General features: G+C 45.5%; 1 protein-coding gene across 1 annotated transcript in view; it reads right to left on the reverse strand.

Moving 5' to 3' along the window:
* LOC310775845 (venom factor-like) overlaps positions 1–24,425 on the reverse strand; it is a gene marked incomplete at its 5' end in the record, with an annotated part of 76,425 nt that overhangs the window by 27,482 nt on the left and 24,518 nt on the right. The window contains 13 exon segments of the mRNA XM_083635972.1: positions 1,222–1,434; positions 1,727–1,866; positions 2,686–2,771; positions 8,434–8,926; positions 9,992–10,060; positions 14,408–14,495; positions 14,497–14,538; positions 15,074–15,229; positions 16,213–16,413; positions 17,537–17,752; positions 19,595–19,744; positions 20,131–20,246; positions 20,400–20,514. Coding sequence (XP_083492098.1) covers positions 1,222–1,434; positions 1,727–1,866; positions 2,686–2,771; positions 8,434–8,926; positions 9,992–10,060; positions 14,408–14,495; positions 14,497–14,538; positions 15,074–15,229; positions 16,213–16,413; positions 17,537–17,752; positions 19,595–19,744; positions 20,131–20,246; positions 20,400–20,514 — 2,085 coding nt within the window.

Raw genomic sequence — 24,425 nt, forward strand, 5'->3', positions numbered from 1 at the left:
TCACAATTTGTGATGGAAGTGATTTAATCAGTGATGTCACTTGAACAATTGTGATGTCATCACTGTAGTCCACTCAAGCAAATGTGATGCCATCAGTGATGTCACTCAAGCAACTTCTTCTTCTGTGGTGTTTCATGGCAGTTGGCATCCTTTATGTTGCATTGCCGCCTCCCATGCCGCACCGGCTTCCCACCCGCAGACACGGCCAAATGTGTCTGTAGGAACGTCTGACCAAGCCGGAAGTAATGCTGCCGGGAATTGAACCCGGGTCCCCACGGTGGTAGGCGAGTGCTTTTACCTCTACACACTACCCAGACACCCCTCACTCAAGCAACTGATTGCCCAACTGTGATGTCACTCGAGCTGTGATGTAGTTCTCTCACCACAACAAGAGAGGCATCTTACCATGGAGTCATTACGCCACAGAACTAGTTGCCATGCTGCCATGCCATAGAATGAGTTGCCATGCCATTTCATGCCATAGATCTAATCGCCATGTCATTCGTGAATAAAGCTCGCTACTAAATGGTAAATGGCATGCATTTATATAGCGCTTTTATCCAAAGCGCTTTACAGTCAGTAGGTACATTCACCCATTCACACACCGATGGCGGCAGGTTACCATGCAGGGTGCTGGCACACCAACGGGAGCAATTTTGGGGTTCAGTGTCTTGCCCAAGGACACTTCGACATGCAGACTGGAGGAGCCGGGAATCGAACCACCGACCTCTTTTATCCAAGGCGATTAGTGGACGACCCGCTCTACCTCCCGAGCTACAGCCGCCCCCTGTAGTATGTAGTATGTAGTATGAGCCGATGGCACCAAGTTGCACAATGGCGCCGTGGTGGGTGGGCAGTGCCTGTCTGTCTGTCAGTTATGATTTTGGGAGCCAGCAGAGCGGGCGATTTCCATAACTGCAGCCATGGCGCATTGCACGATGGCGCACAGTTGCACGGGTATTTTGTTTTTAGCTTTAACCCTGTTTTTAATGTCCAATTTATGTCTGATTTTTGTATGTTTTTTTTTTTTTCTTGGTGACGTTTTCTTGTCTGTGAAGCATTTAATGTTTTGTCTGAACTTCACCATCATGGCTAGTAAATTCCAAAACACACCATTGAGCTTCACTATTTTACCAGTTGACTCGTTTGTTAAAACAATATAGGAACACCAAATGATGGCTGGTGTATCACCGTTATATATTCTCATTAAAAGTGACTCACCACCACCCGCAGCAGTTTCTGGACGCGGTCCCCTACCAACACGTCCCCCCTGCCTAGCACCATCACCTCCACAGGGAGTTTCCCCACCACCAGCGGTACAATGGCATAAGGCAGCACCAGAGAAGCACCGGCCGGCAGAGTCACTTCCTGTGTGTGTCTCTCTTTGAAGGCGATGCTGCACATGCCCACTGTCTTCATCAGCACCACTCTCACCTGGGTACAAAACAGCCGCAGAACAGTCACAAATGCTCATAGTTTATTTAATGTATGTCATGTTATTGTATAACTTCTGTGGAGAGAGATTAGTGCCAGGAGAAATTGTATTTGAACTGTATACACATTTTCTTAAAGCCCCTGGAAACCCAAATCCACATAAAATGTGGGTGAGTTGTGAGCTGGTCAGGTGACTGAGGAGGAAGTGGCTGTGCTGTGGGTGAGTTGTGAGCTGGTCAGGTGACTGAGGAGGAAGTGGCTGTGCTGTGGGTGAGTTGTGAGCTGGTCTTACTTGCAGGTCTTCCTGGCCGTAGTTGTGCAGCACAGCTTTAATCACCACCTGTTCGTTCCTCGCTACTGAATAAGGCAGCTTCAGGTCCACAAAGAACTGCTTCCATGCTTTGACGTTGTACGGCTCGGCAACACAGAAACCTACAAGCATTTAGAAGCACACACATTAGTTGTGTGTGTGTGTGTGTGTGTGTGTGTGTGTATGTGTGTGTGTGTGTGTGTGTGTGTGTGTGTGTGTGTGTGTGCACGCGCGCGCGTGCGTGCGTGCGTGCGTGCTTGTGTATGAATATGTGTGGATCGAGTCAGACTCGACCACTATATCAGAGCCTCTCGCACATAATACTGTAGCTTGGTATGAATAAAGCAACCCACTAAGAAATTTAGCAGAATTTGACAACAAATTTCAGAAAAGAGTTGAGAACTGCAACACAGCATGTGTGGATATTGGTTTATATCATTATGTGTCAGGGAATAAATGTAGTAATGGGAGGTCCTCACAAGTATAGTAAAACAAACATGTCTGTAGAGGTTTATGCGCTAGGCAAAAGGGAGACATTTTGAAAGATCGATGGTAGAAGCGAGAGAAACCGTGTACATACAGATCCAAATCTATGATTTAAAATCTATATTAACTCCCACCTCTCTCCAAATCTATGATTTAAAATCTACAGTATATTAACTGCCACCTCTCTCCAAATCTATGATTTAAAATCTACAGTATATTAACTCCCACCTCTCTCCAAATCTATGATTTAAAATCTATATTAACTCCCACCTCTCTCCAAATCTATGATTTAAAATCTATATTAACTCCCACCTCTCTCCAAATCTATGATTTAAAATCTATATTAACTCCCACCTCTCTCCAAATCTATGATTTAAAATCTATATTAACTCCCACCTCTCTCCAAATCTATGATTTAAAATCTATATTAAGTCCCACCTCTCTCCCCCTCCTACCTGTCTCAGGTGATGCGCTGATGCCCATCACACCCCACTCTGTGATGCTGTCAGGTAAGATGGAGTCTACAGTGACAGACGACAACCTGTTGATCAGATTCATGTTAGCAAATACTGAGGAGGTCAAAGTTCAGAGCCACTCCTCCCTGACAAGATGTCATAAATAATCCTGTGTGTATTAGTGTAATCGAGGTGAATCAGCGCGGATTCCTCGTGAGTCCCGAGTGGTAGCGAGTGGATTGGTTAAACTCACTCCCCAGTATAAAGGCATGTTAATCAGCTCCGCCAAGGGAGCTAGCTCTCTTGGTGTTGTGGTTAACATGTCGGACTCCCAAGCCGAAGGTCGGCGGTTCGTACCCACCCCTGGACAAGCCCTTAACTCATTGAGTGCCAGCCACTTTTGGAGAACGGACGCTCCCAGTGCCAGAGTTTCACAGCGTTTTCAGTGATTTCTCGAGGCCCACAGAATATTGTGTGATATTACTATGTAAACACCGAACACGCACAAAGAACAAGGAGACTCTATTGTATCATCAGCAAAAAAAAGTTTATTGATACCATTTTCCGTTCTTTAGTTATGAGCCGGAGAAGATAGGTTGATTTCAGCGTTTTCAGGCGTTTCAAATTAGAAGCTGAGTTATTCAGCCTTTTATGAAATTAAGCATTTCAAGCACATTCACTGACTCTAGCTAATATTTTCTGATGTAGTGACGTGGTGTAGTTGTGTGGTGCCCTGCGTGCCCCACCCCCCTCTCCCCCCCCCCTCAGCTGCAAACTCCTCCCCACACTAACACACAGCCTCACGCACCCAGCGTCTATTTTCGGAGTGCTCCGTTTTTGTGTGCCGGCTCCCAGCGCGACACGGAAAAGCCAAACCGGACTGCTGAGAATGGTTTGGCTTTTCAGTGTCGGGTGCTGCTTTTCTGGCGGCTAATCGTGTGGAGAAACTATGCAGACACACAGACAGACAGACAGAGGCAGAGGGGCTCAGTTGTGGGAGCGGATTGACTGCTGTTCGCAGCCAACGTCAGCTGCAGCCAGAGCAATCTATACGGCTCTGGCTGCAGCATGAGCGGTTTCTCTTTCATCACAGGGCTTTTTCCTGCTGTTTTCCTGACCTTTCTCTAATCTGGAGAGCACTGTCGCCACCTAATGAGTCCGTAAAATAGGTTATACACCTTCAATAGCTACAATATTTGTACAGGAGATGCAGGAGGCTTTGATCCACGTCCCACCGCCAAAAAACGCATTTGACGTCGATCGACGTCATTGGCACTCTACGTCACTATTTACTTTGACGTCGATCGACGTCATTGGCACTCAATGAGTTAACATGGGTTGCTTGCTGCAAGTACCACCTACACAACGCCGTTACCTTAGCAAGCATGATCTGTACTGTTTACCACACCCGTGTTTGGCAAGTAAAATAATGAAGAGCTAAGATAAAATGACAACCCTAAACTTTCTTTATTTGTTTTATTTTTTTTATTTTTGTTCATCAAAGTACAGGACCAGTCAAACTACCGGTCAAGCATTTGGACACACCTGAGTGATGACACACCTGATTCATCATCCTAAAGAGAATTTGATCTAAAGGCTTATGCTTAAAGGCTAGTTTCTTAGACAACTATAAATAGTAAGGCTATTAAAGTAAATAAAAAGCAAGTTAACTGATATTATAACTTATATTAACTTATATAACTGATATTAACTCATTGAGTGCCAGCCACTTTTGGAGAACGGACGCTCCCAGTGCCAGAGTTTCAGAGCGTTTTCAGTGATTTCTCGAGGCCCACAGAATATTGTGTGATATTACTATGTAAACACCGAACACGCAAAAAGAACGATGAGACTCTCTTCTATCATCAGCAAAAACAGGTTTATTGATATCATTTTCCGTTCTTTAGTTATCAGCCGGAGAAGATAGCTTGATTTAACCAAAAGCAGCCGTTTTTTTCTAGAAGCTGAGATAATGAGCCTTTTGTGAAATTAAACATTTCATGCACATCACTGACTGAAGCTAATATTTTCTGATGTAGTCACACCTCAAAAATAATTTCCTTCAATAGAACAGCGAAAACCAAGGAATTTTGTTTGGCAAAACAATATTTTTTAGCTGCAACCAGCAGCGCTGGCCCCTGCGTGCGCTGCTGGTTGCAGCTTCTTGCTGGTCTTGATTTACTGCTGGTGGGCATCAGATATTCTAGCTTGCGTTTGCCAATCCTGTCCTGCTGTCTGGGTCTGTCTGGGTCAGTGTTGTGTGCTGCTCTGCGTGCCCCCCCCCCCCCGCCCCCCCCCCCCGTCCTCAACTGCACACTCCTCCTCTCTGGGGCTTTCTGCTGCGTTTGCTCTGCACTGAAAAGTCTGCTACATCCAGCTTTTTTACAGCGTTCCGCGTGTATTTGTCACCGGCTCCCATGCTTCCAGTTGAGAATAATAACAACTAATAACAAAATCATGCGGATGGGCTATCGCAGCGGACACGGAGATGCTCAATTGTGGCAGCAGATTGGCTGCTGCAGGCACAGCTAACGTTATGCTTCATGCATATCGATGCATACGGATGCGATGCGATTTCCGTTTCCCCAACGACTCGCCTTTCTGTAATCTGGAGAGCACTGTCGCCACCTAATGGGTCCCTAAAATAGCTTTTACACATTCAACAGCCACCATACTTTCACAGGAGATGGATCTGGCTTTGATGCACGTCCCACCGTCAAAAAACGCAATTGTCGAACATACTCGTCCTTGGCACTCTACGTTACTAAACCAATTGACGAACATACTCGTCCATGGCACTCAATGAGTTAAGTTAACTAAATATTATATATATATATATATATATATATAATATTTAGCCTACATATATTTATAACAGTCATATCACAGTTATTGTTGGCCTATAATAATATACAATATGTGTGATGTAGTGACCGTTATAAATATATGTAGGCCTATAGGAGGAATGATCATTATAGCTACTGTACGTATATTATAGTTAGGTCAATTAGGATTATAGTGCAACCATAGGATATAGCCTATATAGAAAACAATCAGTAGCAGGCATATAGAGTAGGCTACTGCAGGGTTGACACATTAAGCGGCCTGTCCAGTAAAGTATTTCACCGTTATAAACCGTGATGATAGCCTACTCTTGCAGTTACCCCAAAAATGGACTTGGAAGGATCATTACCACAGGAGGTTTTTCTAGTGAGGCACGGGAGGATGGACCTCCCTTGTTTTTTTAGAAGAGATCGGGGATTTTATATAATAATATATATATTTTTAATAAAATATCAATCAAATGTGTTTTTTCTTAATAAAAATCATGCTATTCTTAAAATGCTTCAACAACAGTGACACCTGTAGGGCACTGATGGAGCGGCATGCAGACAGAGTCTGTGCCAGGTCTGTGCCAGTGGGTCTGTCCTTCAGGGGTACAGTAGAAAAACATTCCCCCATAGGGCGTTTCATTTCCTCGGCAATTTATCTAATGCTAAATATGATTGGTTGAAAAACACATGCACTTCACAGGGAACAGTGAAGCCTAAACCACCCTCACCAATCACTACCAATCAATTCATTTATTCAACCTAATTGGTTGTTGATTGGATAGATCGGTAAGATTGACATTGTATTGTTCAATGTCTGATGAATGAGTCTCAAAATCTTGTTGAATCCAGCGCCATTGTCTAGGAAGTGAATGCTGACATCAAGATTCCACTTTGCTGTGATGACATGACACAGATTTACACAGTAGCAGCATATTATATTTTCCTCTTCCTCTTTCTATTATTTTTTGTCAAGCAGTAAGTTAGCTCACAAGCCAGACAGTTGTTGCATTGCATTACACGAGCCAACATGAGTTAGAGCGGGCAGCCGCGGTACGCGCTGCGGACACAAATCTCCGCAAACACTGGGATATATGCAACGTTTACTTGTAAAATGCCAATAGGGTTTATTGCAAGTTTTGATAATATACAACTCGCCCGTCTGGTGACACAACTAAACAAGTCAACTCGATGCAGTGTGACGCTGCACGTTTTTAGACAAACATTGGCATTGCATCAAACTCAATCACAATAAAACGTGGCGGCATCTAACAATTAAAACGCAAACACTGTGTAAAAACAATTAGCACATTATCAAGTTTTAGTCAGCTCACTAGATCCCAGTATATTAATGTGATGTCACAAAATCAATTTCTATCATAGCACCATCATAACAAGGCGCTCAACAAATACCCAAGTAGAAGACTTTGGAAACAGTATTTCAGCTATTTTACTGCATAGGTATGTGCCATTTTAAACAATGAAACCATTTTGAGATTAGAGAAAATAATATTTTAAATGACTAATAACAATAAGCGATGGGGTCTAGCATTTTGATGAAAAAGGACACAGATATCTTTACAAGCTGTCTCAGTTTATTATGACGACAACAATAATCAACAAAATCCTCCGATCAATCCTCCTGACCCATAGCCTGGTCAATCATCCTGACCCATAGCCTGGTCAATCCTCCTGACCCATGGCCTGGTCAATCCTCCTGACCCATAGCCTGGTCAATCCTCCTGACCCATGGCCTGGTCAATCCTCCTGACCCATAGCCTGGTCAATCCTCCTGACCCATAGCCTGGTCAATCCTCCTGACCCATGGCCTGGTCAATCCTCCTGACCCATAGCCTGGTCAATCCTCCTGACCCATGGCCTGGTCAATCCTCCTGACCCATAGCCTGGTCAATCCTCCTGACCCATAGCCTGGTCAATCCTCCTGACCCATAGCCTGGTCAATCCTCCTGACCCATGGCCTGGTCAATCCTCCTGACCCATGGCCTGGGCGTCAACAGACGGCAGCAGGCAGCAGCTGTCCTCCCGGATTCACCTGAGGAAACGGAAAAAAACGCTAACGTTAATCTAATCAAGATTACAGCTCAATTGTAGCTTTTTTGTTGCTCCATCTTTTGACAATAATGTTGGTAAAGTGGCAGTTATTGAAACCTACTACCCTGCTTGTAGGCATCAAAAGTCCTCAGAAATTAATTTTGTGTTGAAATAAGTTTAAATTGTAAAAAACTTACTTATGGCGTGTTCTCCGCTGCGTTCAGCTCTGCTCACATAGCACACATGCGCACATCCCTTGGGCCCAATGGCAGCCTCCGTAACCCGGAAGAAAACCACTTCAATTTGCTTCATGCGCCAATGATATTCTGACTGATAACGGATAACTGACTGTCCCCTCCCCTCCCTAGATGACATAGTCAGCACCTGCTGTCTCTCCAGGGCAGAGCGGATCATCCGCGACCACCTCCACCCTGCTCATCACCTGCTCAGCCTGCTGCCCTCGGGCAGGAGGTACAGGAGCATCAAGAGCCGCACAATGGGCCGTCCGGACTCTAAACAATCACAGCAGCCGTTAACTCTCTCACTCAGTGCAATACATGAACTTGTGCAATATATCAAAACGTTGTGCAATATTCTTTTTACTACCTCAGCAGTATTTTATTAGTCTTTTATTATTGTTTTTATGTTTCTGTTTTTTTGCCCCCCCCCCGTATAGGTGTCATGTGTCATCCTTATCTGTTCTTAATGTTTTTTTTCTTAAATGTTTTTTAATGTCAGCTTAATGCACTGTCAGCTGAAGCACTCTTAATTTCGTTGTATGGGGAACTGTATGGGACGCATGGTAAGGCAGGAAGTGACGTCCACTTTGGCTCTCTATAAATCAATATTCCCATCTAGCACTCACCCGTCCGTGCTGTCGGCTGTGCTGGGCAGGTTCACATCCCTCCACAGCCAAGACTCATAGAACTTGGAGCGCAGATACACCTCAGTCTCATCCAGGTACTCTTCTTCTTCTTCCTCAAACCAGTCTTCCTCCATTGCCCCTCCAAACCAGTTGTCCTCCATATTTACAGAATTCACTGAGAATCGAGGTTGTTCAGGAAAGTAATCATAATCTATGGGGAATCTAGCCGGAATTATTATGTAGTATTGACCGGTGATGGTGGGGAGAGGCGTGGTGGTGGGAGGCGGGGTGGTGGTCAGCGGTGGGGGGTCGGTGGGTCGCCTGGTGTCCAGCTCCTGGTCCCGGTAGTGGGCGCAGCAGTAGCGGAATGCCTGCATGCACTCCCAGCCCTCGGTGATGTAGAGGGAGCGCCGGGTGCAGGAGTACGGCATGGGGATCTCCCTCAGGCCGTCCTTGCAGCACCGATGCTGCAGCTTCTCCTTGTAGTGACTCTCTGGAGACACAAGGGGGAGTAGGTGGTTAAGGTCACGTGCATCAGCCACTGAAAGAGGGTGTGTGTGTGTGTGTGTGTGTGTGTGTGTGAAGCAGTTAGCAAAGTATTGTTCAATATCTGCTATTATCGGTAGCCGCTCAATATGGAGGAGGCGTTGCTTTTTGTACCCATGAAGTGGATACTGACCGTTATCTTGTCTTGTCATCATCCTGTGTGTTGTTATCCTATTGTGTATGCATTACTGTGGTTACCGATTGGGCACTCACGTAACCAGTGTTGGGGGTAACTCATTACAAAAGTAACATATTACATGTAATATATTACTTTTAGCAGTAACTCAGTAATATAACTTATTACTTATAGGATTTCAGTAATATTTTACCAGTTACTTTCTCAAGTAACTCAAGTTACAAATTGAGTTACATTTTATTAAATCAAAGCACATATTTAAAAAAAATACAATCATTTCCTAATCAAACTGTGTGTTTGTATGCAAATAACCACTATAGATGACAATAACAAAGGACAATAATAACATTTCGAATTTTGGATTGTTTACACTGACTTCAAGGCGTTTTAAATTATTTTTCGTGATGGTTCCGGGGCAGCCATGTCATTCTGCTGCTGCTGTTGTTTTGGTAAAAGTAATGCAAAAGTAGTGTAATAAGTAACGAGTTACTCTACACAGAAATATTAATATTATAATATTATAAAGTAACGTATTACTTTCAAATGAAAGTAACTAGTAATATGTAATATATTACATTTTGAAAGTAACTTGCCCAATACTGCATGTAACTGACTGACTCCCAATATCTGATTGCATTATTAGTGTTTATGTCCTTTGCATACTTGTATTTATGTGGACATAAATATGTCATTCAAATGTGTGTGTGTGTGTGTGTGTGTGTGTGTGTGTGTGTGTGTGTGTGTGTGTGCGCGGGTGTGTGTGTGTGTGTGTGTGTGTGTGTGTGTGTGTGCATGCGTGTGGGGGGGACTCTACTAAATCCATCGCCGATGATGTGTAGCACCCACCTGTGTCTATTATTTGGATTTGACACTCACCCAGCTGGGATCGACGCTGTAACTGTTCAGCAGAGCGTCTCCTTCTGGCACTGCCTGGACACTGCAGAGCTGAGGAGAGGAGAGGAGAGAGGTGAAAAACATCTGTAACCATAATAGAGCGGAACAGTCATGTGACATTTCTTGCCCCGGAAGAGAGTTCCCCATTCATTTGTCCATAGGCATTTCGAAAAAAACTTTTTAGTTTTAAGGCTGGAACCGCTAACCCGTTACCTACTGAATCTTGAGATTAGGAAGATAGCACCCATAAGGCAACATGGCAGCTAGAAATAAGGTGGATAAAACATTTCAGTTCGAGCAAAAACACAAAATAAAAGACGACGAAAAATTGAAAACTAGATTTTCCCCTCCATTGTTAGTTTTTGTTTTTTCCTCCAATTGAAATGTTTTATCCACCTTATTTCTAGCTGCCATGTTGCCTTATGGGTGCTATCTTCCTAATCCTCCCAGCCAACTGCAACTTGATTGTTGCAGCTTGCGACATTTCCTCGTTAATAATGAGGAAATGTGCAAGCTGCAACAATCAAGACACGTTAAACCGGACCTTCTACCCATAATTATTTTACAAAGGGCATTCAAAAATAAGGTGGATGGTCACTCACGATTCAGTAGGTAACGGGTTGGCTTGGTGGCAGCCTTAAAACTCGTTATATACAGATTTTTCTAAGGTGCCGCGTCTATGTGCCGACAGGCCGCAGTGCCGACAGGTCGCAATGCCGATAGCCCACAAGCAGAACCAGCTGAGCGAGGTGGCGCGCAGCGTGTCGGTGGAGCTAACCTCTCCCAGCCCCCACGCCAAACCTAACCTCCCCCCATGCCTAAACCTAACCTCCCCCAGACCCTAACCCAAAACCTAACCTCTCCCAGCCCCCACGCCAAACCTAACCTCCCCCCATGCCTAAACCTAACCTCCCCCAGACCCCAAAACCTAACCTCTCCCAACCCCACGCCTAAACCTAAGGTCGGCATTGCGGGTGGTCGGCATTGCGGGTGGTCGGCATAGCGGGTGGACCCCTTTTTCTAAATGGCTTGGGCAAGAAATGTCATGTGTCATGTGTTCAGCTCTATGAACAATTGTTGATACACCTTATCTGAAATCTTTTTATCATGCATGATTATTCAATAGACTAGTCAGAATTCTGACTTTAATCTTAATACTGCACCAATTTCAAAAACTTCTGTTCACATTACTTAGTTTATATACATAAAAAAAGGTCCAGGTTGAAAAATACCAAAATTCTCCTTTAAATACCAGGCTTTACTAGCCTGGTAAACCAGCCGGTCACGTGAACTCACATTTCATTTTGTTCTACCAGACCATCTGGCCTCCAGCCCTGGGAGGGCTTCTGCAGAAACTGCAATGCGTACGAGCCAATCAGCGACCCGCCTCGTAGTTGACATCGTAACCGGCCAATCAGGAACGCCGCTGGGAAAACAATAATGGCTGCCTCATTGCCTGTGCGCCTCGAGGAGTAACGTCAACCAATATCCGTTGAGTTTAAACATAAAGGGCTCTATCTTGCGACAGGTGCTATCCCTAAATAGCGATTTGTGCACTGTTTGCGCGTACCTTAAGCAACGGAAGATAGCATACCGCCTTGCGCCGTCCACCAGGTGTTCTGCCGAGTTTTGCTCCCCCGCAGAGCAGCAAAAAAAGCATCCCCACCTCACGGGAGCATATACTTGTAATGATTTATAAGAAATATAACTGTTTAAAAGTGATATAATTGTCTGGTAGACGTGACCTCCCTGATTTCTAAGTTAAAACAGCCCCGAAATATGTTGGGGCTACAATTCTCGGCGGGCATGCAGAAACGTTCATGGCACCTGTCGCAAGCGCAAATTAGAGCCGTGGCAATTCTGCCAAAACTCATCTGCGCCCCAAAATGCCTGCGCAAACGGGATTTGGGCGGTCTTAACTACCAGAATTATTCACAGGCGTGGCCAGGCAAGGCTGGGCATTACGTCAATCAAAACCAATCAGATTCCCGTCTTGCAATGGTTGTTTGTGCGAGGCAAGCAATATGCTGTAATTCTCTCCATGCGTAATAGAGTGTACTCACTCGTGCGAGGACAGAGGGAGCTTATTGACAGATCGTCTGTGGTGCCAACGACCCTTCGGGTTATGAAGGTAAATAGCCTATGTCCATTGTCCAACAAGTGTTTTCTCAATTAATTTCCCTCTTTGCGATGTGATAAAAGTTTCTCAGTGAGTTATAGTTGATTGCCTCACTGAATTATCTGCTAATACCCAATTTTAGCAGCATAATTTGATGTCTTGGCGTGGCATTCCACTTTCCACTGCACAAATACCTCTCTGCGCTGGGAGCGCAGCCATAATCTCCGTGCACCGCACCCAGCGCAGAGAGGTATTTGCGCGTAAGAGGTCCTTTTCAAAGCTCTTAGCGCAAAGTAATTGCGCGCTGCTGACGATAGGATAACGCCATCTATCCCACATTTTAGCGCTGAAACCCCTGCTTTGGCATGGGGCAGCCAATGCCCAGTACAATTATCACAGGCATGCGCTTGTGTCTGCCCCCAATTTGCATTGCGCACGGCGTTAAAGGAGCGCAAATGCTAAATTAGTGCTTTTGGGAAGTTAGAGGGCAAAGTCATAAAGTGCAGTTATTGCAGAAATCTCTTTGCACTGGTGGTTGCAGGCAGCCCATTTTTGCCTGTCGGGTCAGCTCTCAGGCGGAAATGGGATGCCTGGAATTCCTGGCATGCCTGTACCCACTACTGCTCGGCGCCCGGGGACAATTGCAGTCTGATCGTTCCTTAGGGAACAGTTTATGACGATATGCGTCGAAAACGGGAATAAAACTGTCTATTTAAATGGAGGAAAAGCATGCTGCCACTTGGCCCCACGGAGATCCATTCTAGGACTAGCTTCGACGCTATTGATCTCAAAACAACGCATAGGACCACAAAAACGCTGCGGAGAGCACTGGGTGAGTCGTCAGATCATAATTAATGTGAGGAGAGGGCTGCAGGTTAAAAAAAATTAAATTCTCCTTTAACTCATTGAGTGCCATTGACGTCTAAAGACGTCAATTGCGTTTTTTGACGGTGGGACGTGGATCAAAGCCTGATGCATCTCCTGTAAAAATATGGGGGATTTTGAAGGTGTATAAGCTATTTTGCGGACCCATTAGGTGGTGACAGTGCTCTCCGGATTAGAGAAAGGTGAGGAAAAAACAGAGAAGAAGCCGTGGGGAAACGGAAACCGATGCATGCTGGAGCTAACGTTAGCTGTGCCTGTGAACAGCAGCCAATCTGCTCCCACAATTGAGCCTTTCTGAGTCGGTTGCGATAGTTTCTCCATATGATTAGTTGCCAGAAAAGGAGCACCTGACAGCAGCGTCTTTCTGAAAAGATAAATTATTCTCAGCTGGAAGCGCTGGGAGCCGGCGCACAAAAACGGCGGAGCGCTGTGAAAATATACGCTGGGTGCAGCGCACTTTGAAACGTGCAGCAGAAAATTCAGAGCAGCAGAGAGCCACCAGAGACACTCCCACGGAGGAGTTTGCAGTTGAGGGGGGTGAGGCACGCAGGGCACCATACAACACCGACCCAGACAGCAGGCTCGATGGACAGATTGGCAAACACAAGCTGGAATACCTGTTGCCCACCAGCAGTAAATCAAGACCAGCAGGAAGGTGTAGGGTCTGCGCACGCAGGGGCCAGCGCTGCTGGTTGCAGCTAAAAAATATTATTTTGCCATCAAAATTCCTTTGTTTTCGCTGTTTTATTGAAGGAAATTATTTTTGAGGTGTCACTACATCAGAAAATATTAGCTTCAGAGTCAGTGATGTGCTTGAAATGCTTCATTTCACAAAAGGCTCATTATCTCAGGTTCTAGTTTGAAACATCTGTTTTTGGTGAAACCAACCTATCTTCTACTGCTGCTGATAACTAAAGAACGGAAAATGATATAAATAAACTTTTTTTTGCTGATGATACAAGAGAGTCTCATCGTTCTTTGGGCGTGTTCGGTGTTTACATAGTAATATCACACAATATTCTGTGGGTCTTGAGAAATCACTGAAAACGCTCTGAAAGGGCTGGCACTGGGAGCGTCCGTTTTCCAGAAATGGCTGGCAGCCAATGAGTTAAGCATTGCTTCACTTTCAGCAAATACACCTGCAGTGTAAACATGGCCTTCAGCTGCTAGCGTGGGAGGAGGGACTCTCAGAGAGCAAAGATGATCTTTGATCATCTCCAGCCACATTTTGGCTCCGCCCCCAAGATGGAATTGATTGAAGAACCAAGTTTTGATCTCAACATTTATTGTGACAAAAAGTAACTCTTCAATCCAACACAGAGCTGTTTCAGTCTGTAGTTGCCTGAACCTTATATGGCCTGAGGGGGGCAGCAGTCGCTGCCTGCTGTCAGTACCTTGTCTGGTTTGGGTCTCGACCCCAGAGTTGGAGGTGAAGAGCAGTCCTGCATCTGTGAACACCCCCATGTTGTTTTGGCCCCCCCCCTCGGGTGCAGCCGATATCTCCCTTCTCCACCACGTTCCAGATCTGAGCACAAAGTCCAGCTGAGGTCAAAGGTCAGTTGGAGAGGTTTGTGCTATTCTGAGTTTTGGTACAAACTAGCCTACACTAACAATGGTTATTTGTATAGCTCAAACTCTATACTATTTGTGAGTAGTTTTTGGGGTGACTTGCACAAAATAAGTACTCCATTATGTATGTTGCCTAAAAAAAGTATTCTGATTACCGTACACTAGGGGATTACTTTTGGAAATACTTTGAAAGTGAACGGAGAGATGCGTTACGCCATTTGAATAGTAGCAGGTTTTCTCCATCTTTAAATAATATAAATTTCCTATACTGTCATATTTCACTTTTTTTTCTTTGTACCTCAAATAAGTAAATAAGTAAATTAGTCATCTGAAAGTCATCTGATTGTATATTATTAAAATTGATTACAGTTTTGATGAGGTAACTAGTAACCTTTGTTTGTTTTACACGGACTAGGGTTAATACACAAACACACAGAAATGCACTCCCCACACACACACACACACACACACACACACACACACACACACACCTTGCTCTGTGTGAGTCTCTGCTTGCTAAGCAGATACACAGCATTATCCACAGCCACCAGGTTGACCTTTGCCCCCGGGTCACCTCTGACCCTGAAACTGATGGGCTTTCCAGGACTGTAGTCTCGATGCCTGCCGTCCACCGGCCCCACACTCAGCTAGGAAGGCAGAGGGGGCAGGTCATTCATAAAAACGTAGTGAAACAATGATTAAAACAACTAAAACGAAAACAAATACTGATTTGTGACCACACACACACACACACACACACACACACACACACACACACACACACACACACACACACACACACACACACACACCCATGCTGGGCAGGTTGTGAACTCACAACCTGATGCGCCAGATGGTTTGTTACACAGATCTTGTTTTTGGAAACTATTTGGAAAAGGGCGGGCACTTTCAAAAATACTTGGGAGGTGATTGGATGCACAATCTGTCTATCACGAGGGGCACAGTGGCTCAGCTGTCGCCTCACAGCTAGAAGCTGGGTTCAATATCCCACCTGTGAGCGCTGAAGGAGTGCATGCCCATCCGCATGTCCTCGAGTGCCCACCGCCCGGGTGGGATCGTCAAAAGGGCCTTTCTGTGTGGAGTTTGCATGTTCTCCCCGTGCCCCCTGGGGGGTTTCCTTCATATAGGAACCCCACACCAAAACATGCAATATCAATATCCTGGTCGCTGATGTGGTGCCTCCTCTGGTCATTCTCTGGCCTGTTCGGAGGGAGGGGAACTCGTTGGAATAGCGTGATCCTCCCACGTGCTATGTCCTACCGGTGAAGCTTCCCCCTGTGAGGTGAAAAGAAGCAGCTGGCTACTGCACATGTCTCAGAGGAAGCATGGAGCCAGTTTTGGCTCTCTCCCGATCGACAGAGGGTGGAGCAGCAACCAGGATAAATAAATAAAAAATGAGCACTAATGGGGGATAGAAATGGGATAAAAAATCCGGGGGGGTTGGGGGGGGATTAAAAAACAAAACAAAAACAATCTGTCTATCACGGCCTAACTTCAACCACTTAGGAATGCCTTCTACGTCCTCGGATGCTGATTGGTCGGCAAGATGGATTTCTGGCATGATCATGATGTCATGAATCCAGATGCCTCGGAAGGTTAGTGGACTCACCCCTCCTAGACAGGAATCTGCCACATCTACCCAGATGGAGTCAGCCACCACCTCTGACCGCCCTGCCCAGCGAATTGTGTAGAACGCCACGAAACGGAACGAGGGCATCATCTCCGTGGTAACCGCCAGCCCAACGGCGGTGATCGTCTGACCGGTCACATCCAGTCGCTTAGCAACGATGATTTTTCCTTTGTTGAGCACCTGAGAAAGTTGATGTTTGGGGAAGAAGCCAAGAAGAATATTTAATCATTTTCACATTTTGATATTTTCAGTTTGGATTCAAGCAAACGAGCAATCATGGTGTGACATTTGGTGGTAAAAGTAGAGATTTTAGAACCACATGATCCCTATCTGGAACCAACTACCACTCACAGTCAGAAGCCACTTCAGTTGAAATGTTCAAATCTCGACTCAAAACTCTATTCACAATCATATGACTTTTGAGCTCGTCGACACGGTCCTTTCACTTATAGCTTTCTGCCTGTCTGTCTGTCTGTCTGTCTGTCTGTCTCTCTGTCTGTCTGCCTGCCTGCCTGCCTGCCTGTCTGTCTGCCTGTCTGTCTGTCTGTCTGTCTGTCTGTCTGTCTGTCTGTCTGTCTCTCTGCCTGCCTGCCTGCCTGCCTGTCTGTCTGTCTGTCTGTCTGCCTGCCTGTCTGTCTGTCTGCCTGTCTGTCTGTCTGCCTGCCTGCCTGTCTGCCTGTCTGTCTGCATGTCAGCCTGTCTGTCTGTCTGTCTGTCTGTCTGCCTGCCTGTCTGCCTGCCTGTCTGTCTGTCTGTCTCTCTGTCTGCCTGCATGTATGTCTGCCTGCCTGTGTGTCTATCTGTCTGTCTGAATGCCTGCCTGCCTGTTGGTCTGTCTGTCTGTCTGTCGGTCTGTCTGTCTGTCTGTCTGCCTGCCTGTCGGTCTGTCTGTCTGTCTGTCTGTCTGTCTGTCTGCCTGCCTGTATGTCTGCCTGTCTGTCTGTCTGTCTGCCTGCCTGTATGTCTGCCTGCCTGTCTGTCTGTCTGCCTGCCTGCCTGTCAGTCAGTCTGTCTGTCTGTCTGTCTGTCTGTCTGTCTGTCTGTCTGTCTGCCTGCCTGCCCTAGCTTCTGTCCTTTCTCTTACCCTACGCTACATTCACTTTTTTCAAATGTTTTTTCTTTCCTGTATTAACTTTGAGTTTGTATTATTCATTGTTCATCGTTCATTGTCTCTTCTTGATTCGTTTAATGCTCTGTTGTTTATTGGAAAGTTTACTGAGACTGATTGATTGATTGATTGATTGATTGATTGATTGATGGATGGATGGAGGATGGACATATTTTGCTACAGTGCTGGTCTCACCAGGTAGGTGAGGTGTGTGATGAATTGTCTGTGGGTCAGGTCCGCAGTGTTGATGGTCAGCTTCAGGGCCATCGTGTCTCCTACAGACACCATGTTTGTGCCTGTGGAGATGTACAGGTAGTTTGGGTGGCGTGCGCTGTGGGGGCGGTAGGGATACACAGTGGCCTGGTGTTTGGCCTGCTGCTTTGGCTTCAAGTCTGCCTGAGCGGTCTCAGCCTAGGACACAATAGAACAAAACATGTCATTAATTCATATGGATGAAGATTCACAATTTAGCAGTGAAAGATCATAGTTCATCTTCATGTGTTCATACTCCCCCTCGGTCACATCATCCGCAAATTCAACCTGGACTTCCACTGCTATGCCGACGACACCCAGATCTACATCAGCACAAAATCCACTCAGAACCCGGCCCTCACCCACATCGAAACCTGCATTTCCGCAATAAAAACCTGGCTGACCAACAACTTCCTCAAACTCAACAGTGACAAGATATACTATCTGGACTATTGCAACTCCCGTCTCACCGGCATCAACTCCCGCTCCCTCCATAGACTCCAAATGGTTCAGAACTCAGCCGCCCGCCTGCTCACAAACACCCAGTCCCGTGATCACATCACTCCTGTCCTCCATTCCCTCCACTGGCTCCCCATCAAAGAAGGCATGAACTTCAAACTACTCCTCCTCACCTTCAAAGCCCTCCATAGCCCCGCTTATCTGACTGACCTCCTTCTCCCCCATCGCCCTAATGGTACCCTCCAATCCTCATCCACTGTTCCACCATCCAAACTGAAAAGCTTTGGAGATCGAGCATTCTCGAGAGCTGCACCCCGACTCTGGAATTTCCTCCCCCAGCCTATCAGAGACTCACCTTCACTCCCCACTTTTAAATCCCGACTCAAAACCTACCTGTTCTCCCAAGCCTACAACCTCGCCTACCCTTAACCACCTCTTCCTACCTCGCCACCTCCCATTTTTCCCCACCTCCCTCTCTTCTGTGTGCCCCCTGTCCTTGACCTTGCCACACTCTCCCCCCTTCCCCTCTGTTTCCATAGATCCCTGATCGATGTGTTAATTGTTACCTGTATCTGTTGCCTGTTGTTATCTTGTTTTCTATGTACTCATACTGTGTCAGCGTCTTTGGGTCATTGAAAAGCGCTTTATAACATGAATGAATTATTAAATTCTTATTAATAATTCATCATTTAACTTTTAAACATTTTCATTAATTCCATATACTGCTCAATAAAGATCAGAGAATTTGTAGAAAATGGTTTTCTCAAGTGCCAAAGCTGCCAGATCTAGAGGAGTCAAGTGTCAAATTAATTTGATTTGATGAGAGAAAATAGATACAGTACTACAGATGCAGTACAATAGATACAATCCATATTGTACAGCTTTCTTTGGTTTCTTGTACTTTTGACTGCATGTATAGACCTTATTCGATTGACGTAACTCGCGTACGGGCACGCCCACCGCCGCCATGTCCTTGACATAACGCTGCAGCTCTCAAGTGACAGCCTATATAAGAGCAGCGTTTATAGGAAGCTAGCCGCTGTTATCGTTACCTGTATCGTTCCTGTTGTGTTCGGATGGTGACCTGCGTTATACATGGCTGTAGTAATGACAGCAATAAAGTCCCCGTGGTCTGTTTCTATCTCGTCCACAGACGTGAGGGGAGCGAGACTGAGGATATGTCAGCACAGGAGATGTGTGGATAGTTGGGCGAGACAAGTGACACTTTCTGACAGCTCCTCACAGCAAAGTCTGTTCACCTCGTTTTTTCTTTTGTTTATTATTACAGGCATTAACGGCAGCATACAAACAACAACTCTGGGTTTTTTATTGCTGTCATTACCATCGCTGTTTTGTAATGGAACAGAAACGACAATAAGGCTGTTACTAGCGCTGTGTTTGCGCAGGACGGTATGTCAACAATATGGCGCCGTCCAGGGTTAGCGAATAAGGTCTATTGCCAAAGATGCACGGTGAACAGCAGGTGGGAACCGTCCTGTGTAACTTGAATGACAGAATGAATCAGCATGCAGGTATACTAACAGTGATGCGCAGTTTGCGCTGCTGGTGATTCTTGGGCATGTTGATGTTGACTCTGCTGGAGCCGGAGGAGACGATCAGAGGCGTATCCAGAAGATTCAGCCTGACCACGACGTTACGGGCTGGGGAACCGTCATGGTGGCTCACCTGGACCTGGGGAAGTTGGGGAGAACATCTCTTCAAGGGACACTTCACCAAAAAAACAATTCTAATTTATGATCTCACACATAACTGAAAACTAAACCGTTTTGCAGACAATCGTTTAGTTTGACAGTTATTGAGAGTTGACTTGAGTTCAATCTGGACCAGTGATCTCGTAACAGTGGTTCAGTGCCTTCTGATGACATCAGTTAACTCAATTCAACTGTCAATAAACTGTTTGATCTTTAGAATGAGTGAGCAAATGAAGGGTCAATACAACACATGACTGTGTTTGGACAAAAGCCTCAGTCTGCCTTTTATTTACAGGACTGCAAAATGAATATGTCCAGTTTTATGGTTAAATTAAACAGATTGAAACAATAGACGCTGGTCCTTACTGTGAAGTCAAAGGGCAAGCCTGGCTTGAAGAATTTGGACATGTCTCTGAAGGACAGGATGTAGGGAGACGTCACAATCTTAATGCCAGTCTTCTCTGCTTCAACCAGGTCACTGCCTACACAGGAGAAAAGAGAAGAAAGCATTGACACAAGAACATGATGTTAATATCCCTTGTCCCATAATCCAAGGTGAGCAAAGACTAGTCACAGCTCCGCTCCTGGGCATTACTATACACACAGTGTATGTATGTAGGCCTACAGTAACTTACCTGAGGTGGTGAGGACAGAGGCCTTGACATACACAGAGCTTCCCACCACAGATCTGATGTTGGGGTAGGCGCTCCGGAGCTCCTCCATGCTGAGTCTGACAACTCCTCCATTCAACTGCAGGACACCAACATGGCAGTCAGTACAGTGCAAAACACAACAGTCTCTCCCATTCAACGCTCCTGGATGGTCAGAGCAGGGTTTTGTTCCATCAAGTTTTTTTGGTTGGCCAATTCTGGGGAGAGGCGTAGACTACCACATGCTTTCTCCGATACATGTGCAGTTGCCAGCCACTTCTGTCCACCTGACAGCGAGGGGTTTCACCGTGATAAGATAATGCTATTACCCCCAGTTCCCCTCCCCCAATGGAACAGAGGAGACACTAGTGCAGCTTTAATGCTTTTGTCAATAAACAGATTCCCATCAAAGATACGCTTGTTGTTATTATCTGTATGTATCTGTAAATAATGTGATTAGCGCATTAGTCGTCTGGTCAGAGCACGGTCAGAGGCATGAAATAGGATGGTGATATACAATAAAGATTATTAACACATTCACTGCCAACAGTTTTTTTTTTACTGTAGGTAGCTTCTGCCAAGGCGTTTTTTTGAGGATTCTGGCTCATCTTTCAAGAGCCGAGGATTCTTTTCTGTTAGGATTTTGTGAACACAAAATATCTCAAAAGAACTAATAGAATGTGTGCTTTCTCTGTCTAAAAGAGTTAGTTTGTAGAGTTAGTAGTTATGTAGGCATTAGCAGTTGCATGGTTTCAGAGATTTTCAGAGAGTTTTGAGATAAATGGATTTTTAGAACCACCTCACGTGCCTGTGATTATGGGTGCCCTTGGGCAAGTGTGTATACTGTATTGTGTGTGTGTGTGTGTGTGTGTGTGTGTGTGTGTGTGTGTGTACGTGCGTGTGTGCGTGCGTGCGTGATTCGATAGAACAGGCAGAACAGTCACTTTAACCATTTATTTTTGGCATCAGTGAGACATCAGACATCTAAACAATATCGTTCTGAAGAGTAATTTCCTCCATAGCAGCACCCGCACCCATGGCCGTAACTAGGACGGGGAGGTCCGGACCTCCCCTAATATTTCAGAGATTTTTTTTTTTTTTTTTTTTTTATAAAACAATCTGCATGGAAAAGCATGAAAAACACGGGATCGCTTTTATTTTGAAACGAAAGGCAGGTCAGGCAGGAAGTCATCTGACGCCGTGTCCGCGGTAACTTGATTCCGAGAGAGCAGCAGCATGGTGGTGAGTGATGACTGTCTGTCTGCCTGGCGAGATAATTGAAGGTGAGCGAGCTGCGAGACAGTGAGCGAGTGAACGACAGACAGTGAGTGACACTGACAGATTTTTTAGCAACAACCAAGAAAGTAAGTGTCTAGTCTGTCTCTTAAGTAATGTTACCTGTGTGACACGTTGGGATGCTACTGGCTAATCATGCATGATGCCAATTGCCAAGCTCCCGAAGTCAGGTATGCAGGTGGCTATATGCATGGTTTCAGTTTCATGACCCAATAAGTAACAAAAAGAGGTGGTGTAAAGTTAACTCATTCAGTGCCAGCCACTTTTGGAGAACGGATGCTCCCAGTGCCAGAGTTTTCAGAGCGTTTTCAGTGATTTCTCGAGGCCCACAGAATATTGTGTGATATTACTATGTAAACACCGAACACGCACAAGAACGAGCTGGCTCTATTGTATCATCAGCAAAAAAAAGTTTATTGATACCATTTTCCGTTCTTTAGTTATGAGCCGGAGAAGATAGGTTGTTTTCAGCGTTTTCAGGCTTTTCAAATTATTAGCTGAGATAATCCGCCTTTTGTGAAATGCAGCATTTCAAGCACATTCACTGAGTCTGAAGATAATATTTTCTGATGTAGTGACGTAGTTGTTGTGTGATGCCCTGCGTGCACCACCCCCCTCCCCCCGTAAACTCCTCCCCACACTGCACACAGCCTCACGCAACCATTATATTTTCGGAGTGCTGCGTTTGTGTGCTGCTGTCGGCTCTCAGCGCCACAGCAGGGAAGAGCCAACCCGGATTGCTGAATGGTTTGGCGTCAGGGGCTGCTTTCCTGTCTGCTAATCGGGTGGAGAAACTATACAGACAGACAGACAGACAGACAGGGACAGAGGGGCTCAGTTGTGAGCGCGGATTGACTCCTGTTCGGAGCCAATGTCAGCTCCCGCGACAGAGCAAATGGCTCTGGGAGCATGCATCGGGTTGTCTTTGATCCACGGCTTTTAGGCTGTTTCTCGGACCTGTCTCTAATCTGGACTGCACCGAGCAAGCACTGTCGCCACCTAATGAGTCCGTAAAATAGGTTATACACCTCCAATAGCTACTATAGTTGTACAGGAGCTGCGGAAGGCTTTGATCGACGTCCCACCGTCAAAAAACGCATTGGACGTCGAAGGACGTCCGTGGCATTCTACGTCACTATTTAATTGGACGTCGAAGGACGTCCATGGCATTCAATGAGTTAAAAACAACATAATATATTTTATTTTATTTTTCAAACGTTCCTATCAGGAATAAATAAATGTCCCTCTGTATGTTTTTTTTTATTATCGATGATGACTTTGTGTGTTGTGTACGGCTTGGGTTGTGTACCTGTGTTTGTAGGTGTCATTTTGATATGAATTTGGCTAAAACATTTTGTATTTGTTAGTTACAATTATGTTGACAGGAGAGCTGAACAGGTGGTGACATGAAAGAGAATATACTGAATAATGACATCACAACAGTATAATCCTAATGTTGATTTAAATATGGCTAAAAAAGGGGGAAAAAAACCCTCAAATTCTTTTTCGGCGGCGCCCTTGCGGGCGCTGCCGAATCCGCCTCCCCTTGCTGGACCTCCCCTATTTCGGAACCCTGGTTACGGCCCTGCCCGCACCCCCCTCTCCTTCAAACTCCTCCCTCCGTAGGTGTGTCTCTGGTGGCTTTGCAGTGTTTGTTACAGGCGAGTTTCTGCTGCCTGTCTGTCTGTGCTGCTGCTGCTGGCGCGGCCGCTCGTCGGGCGAGTCTGGATTAGACTGTAAAATCGGGCTCGTTCGTTTCTGGGTTTTCGGTTGTGAGCTTTGATGAAGTTGCGTGCGATTCTGGCCTTTCTGCTGGTGTTTCAAAGTGTGTTGCACCCATAATCTATTATGCAAATTTGCAATCCCCCACCGCCAGCTCCCAGCCCGAAAGCGAAAGCGTTTTCGCCAATCCATTTTCATGAGAATGGCTTCCTCACGCTGCTGTTTTTTCTTGGCTTTCTGCTGCTCTGGAGAGCACTGTCGCCACTTAGTGGGTCGGTGGAATGGGTTGTACACGTTCGGTGGCTCCCATATTTATATAGGAGATGTAGGCGGCTTTGATCAACGTCCCACCGTCAAATTTTTTTTTTTTTTTTTTGGACGAGTTGACTCGTCATTGGCAGTCAACCGTTGGTTTCTGCTTGACGAGTTGACTCGTCAACGGCAGTGAACGTGTTAAAGTGTAACTAAACCCGAAAACACTTTTTTCAGCTTTTAACCAATAGTATATATGGCTTTTGAGGTGGTGTGTGAAGGATTCTGGTCAAAATCTCAACATCACAGACGTAAAATGTGCCCAAGTGATAAGCTCTGAAGCCGGCTTGCAGCTGAGAATGGTAGCTGGACTGTTTGGACCCTGTTCCTCAAAAATCAGATTTCGAAGTAGGTGTTATTTTGATAAACTGACCTCATAACGGGGGTCTACATGGGGTCTATACTGTTACGTTAAAAGATCATAAAGCTAACGCTGTTTCTGATAGTTTACTACTAATTTAAGGCTAATGTTGCTGAGCTAGGGTAGCCTGGCAGCTGGCTGTGTTGTTGTGTGACGCAATACTGCCCTACAAATCCTATCCGCAGTAACTACGCTAACAATGAAACTGAGCAAAATGGCTTTAAAGTTTTTTGACTGTCCAGCCAAATGAGTTATAGGTTGAAAAGCGATAATGTACTTATTAAATATGTATACATTAAGTATTTTTGATGGCTAAAGAC

Source organism: Poromitra crassiceps (assembly GCF_964638095.1).
Source record: "Poromitra crassiceps genome assembly, chromosome: 4".
Classification (NCBI taxonomy): Eukaryota; Metazoa; Chordata; class Actinopteri; order Beryciformes; family Melamphaidae; genus Poromitra; species Poromitra crassiceps.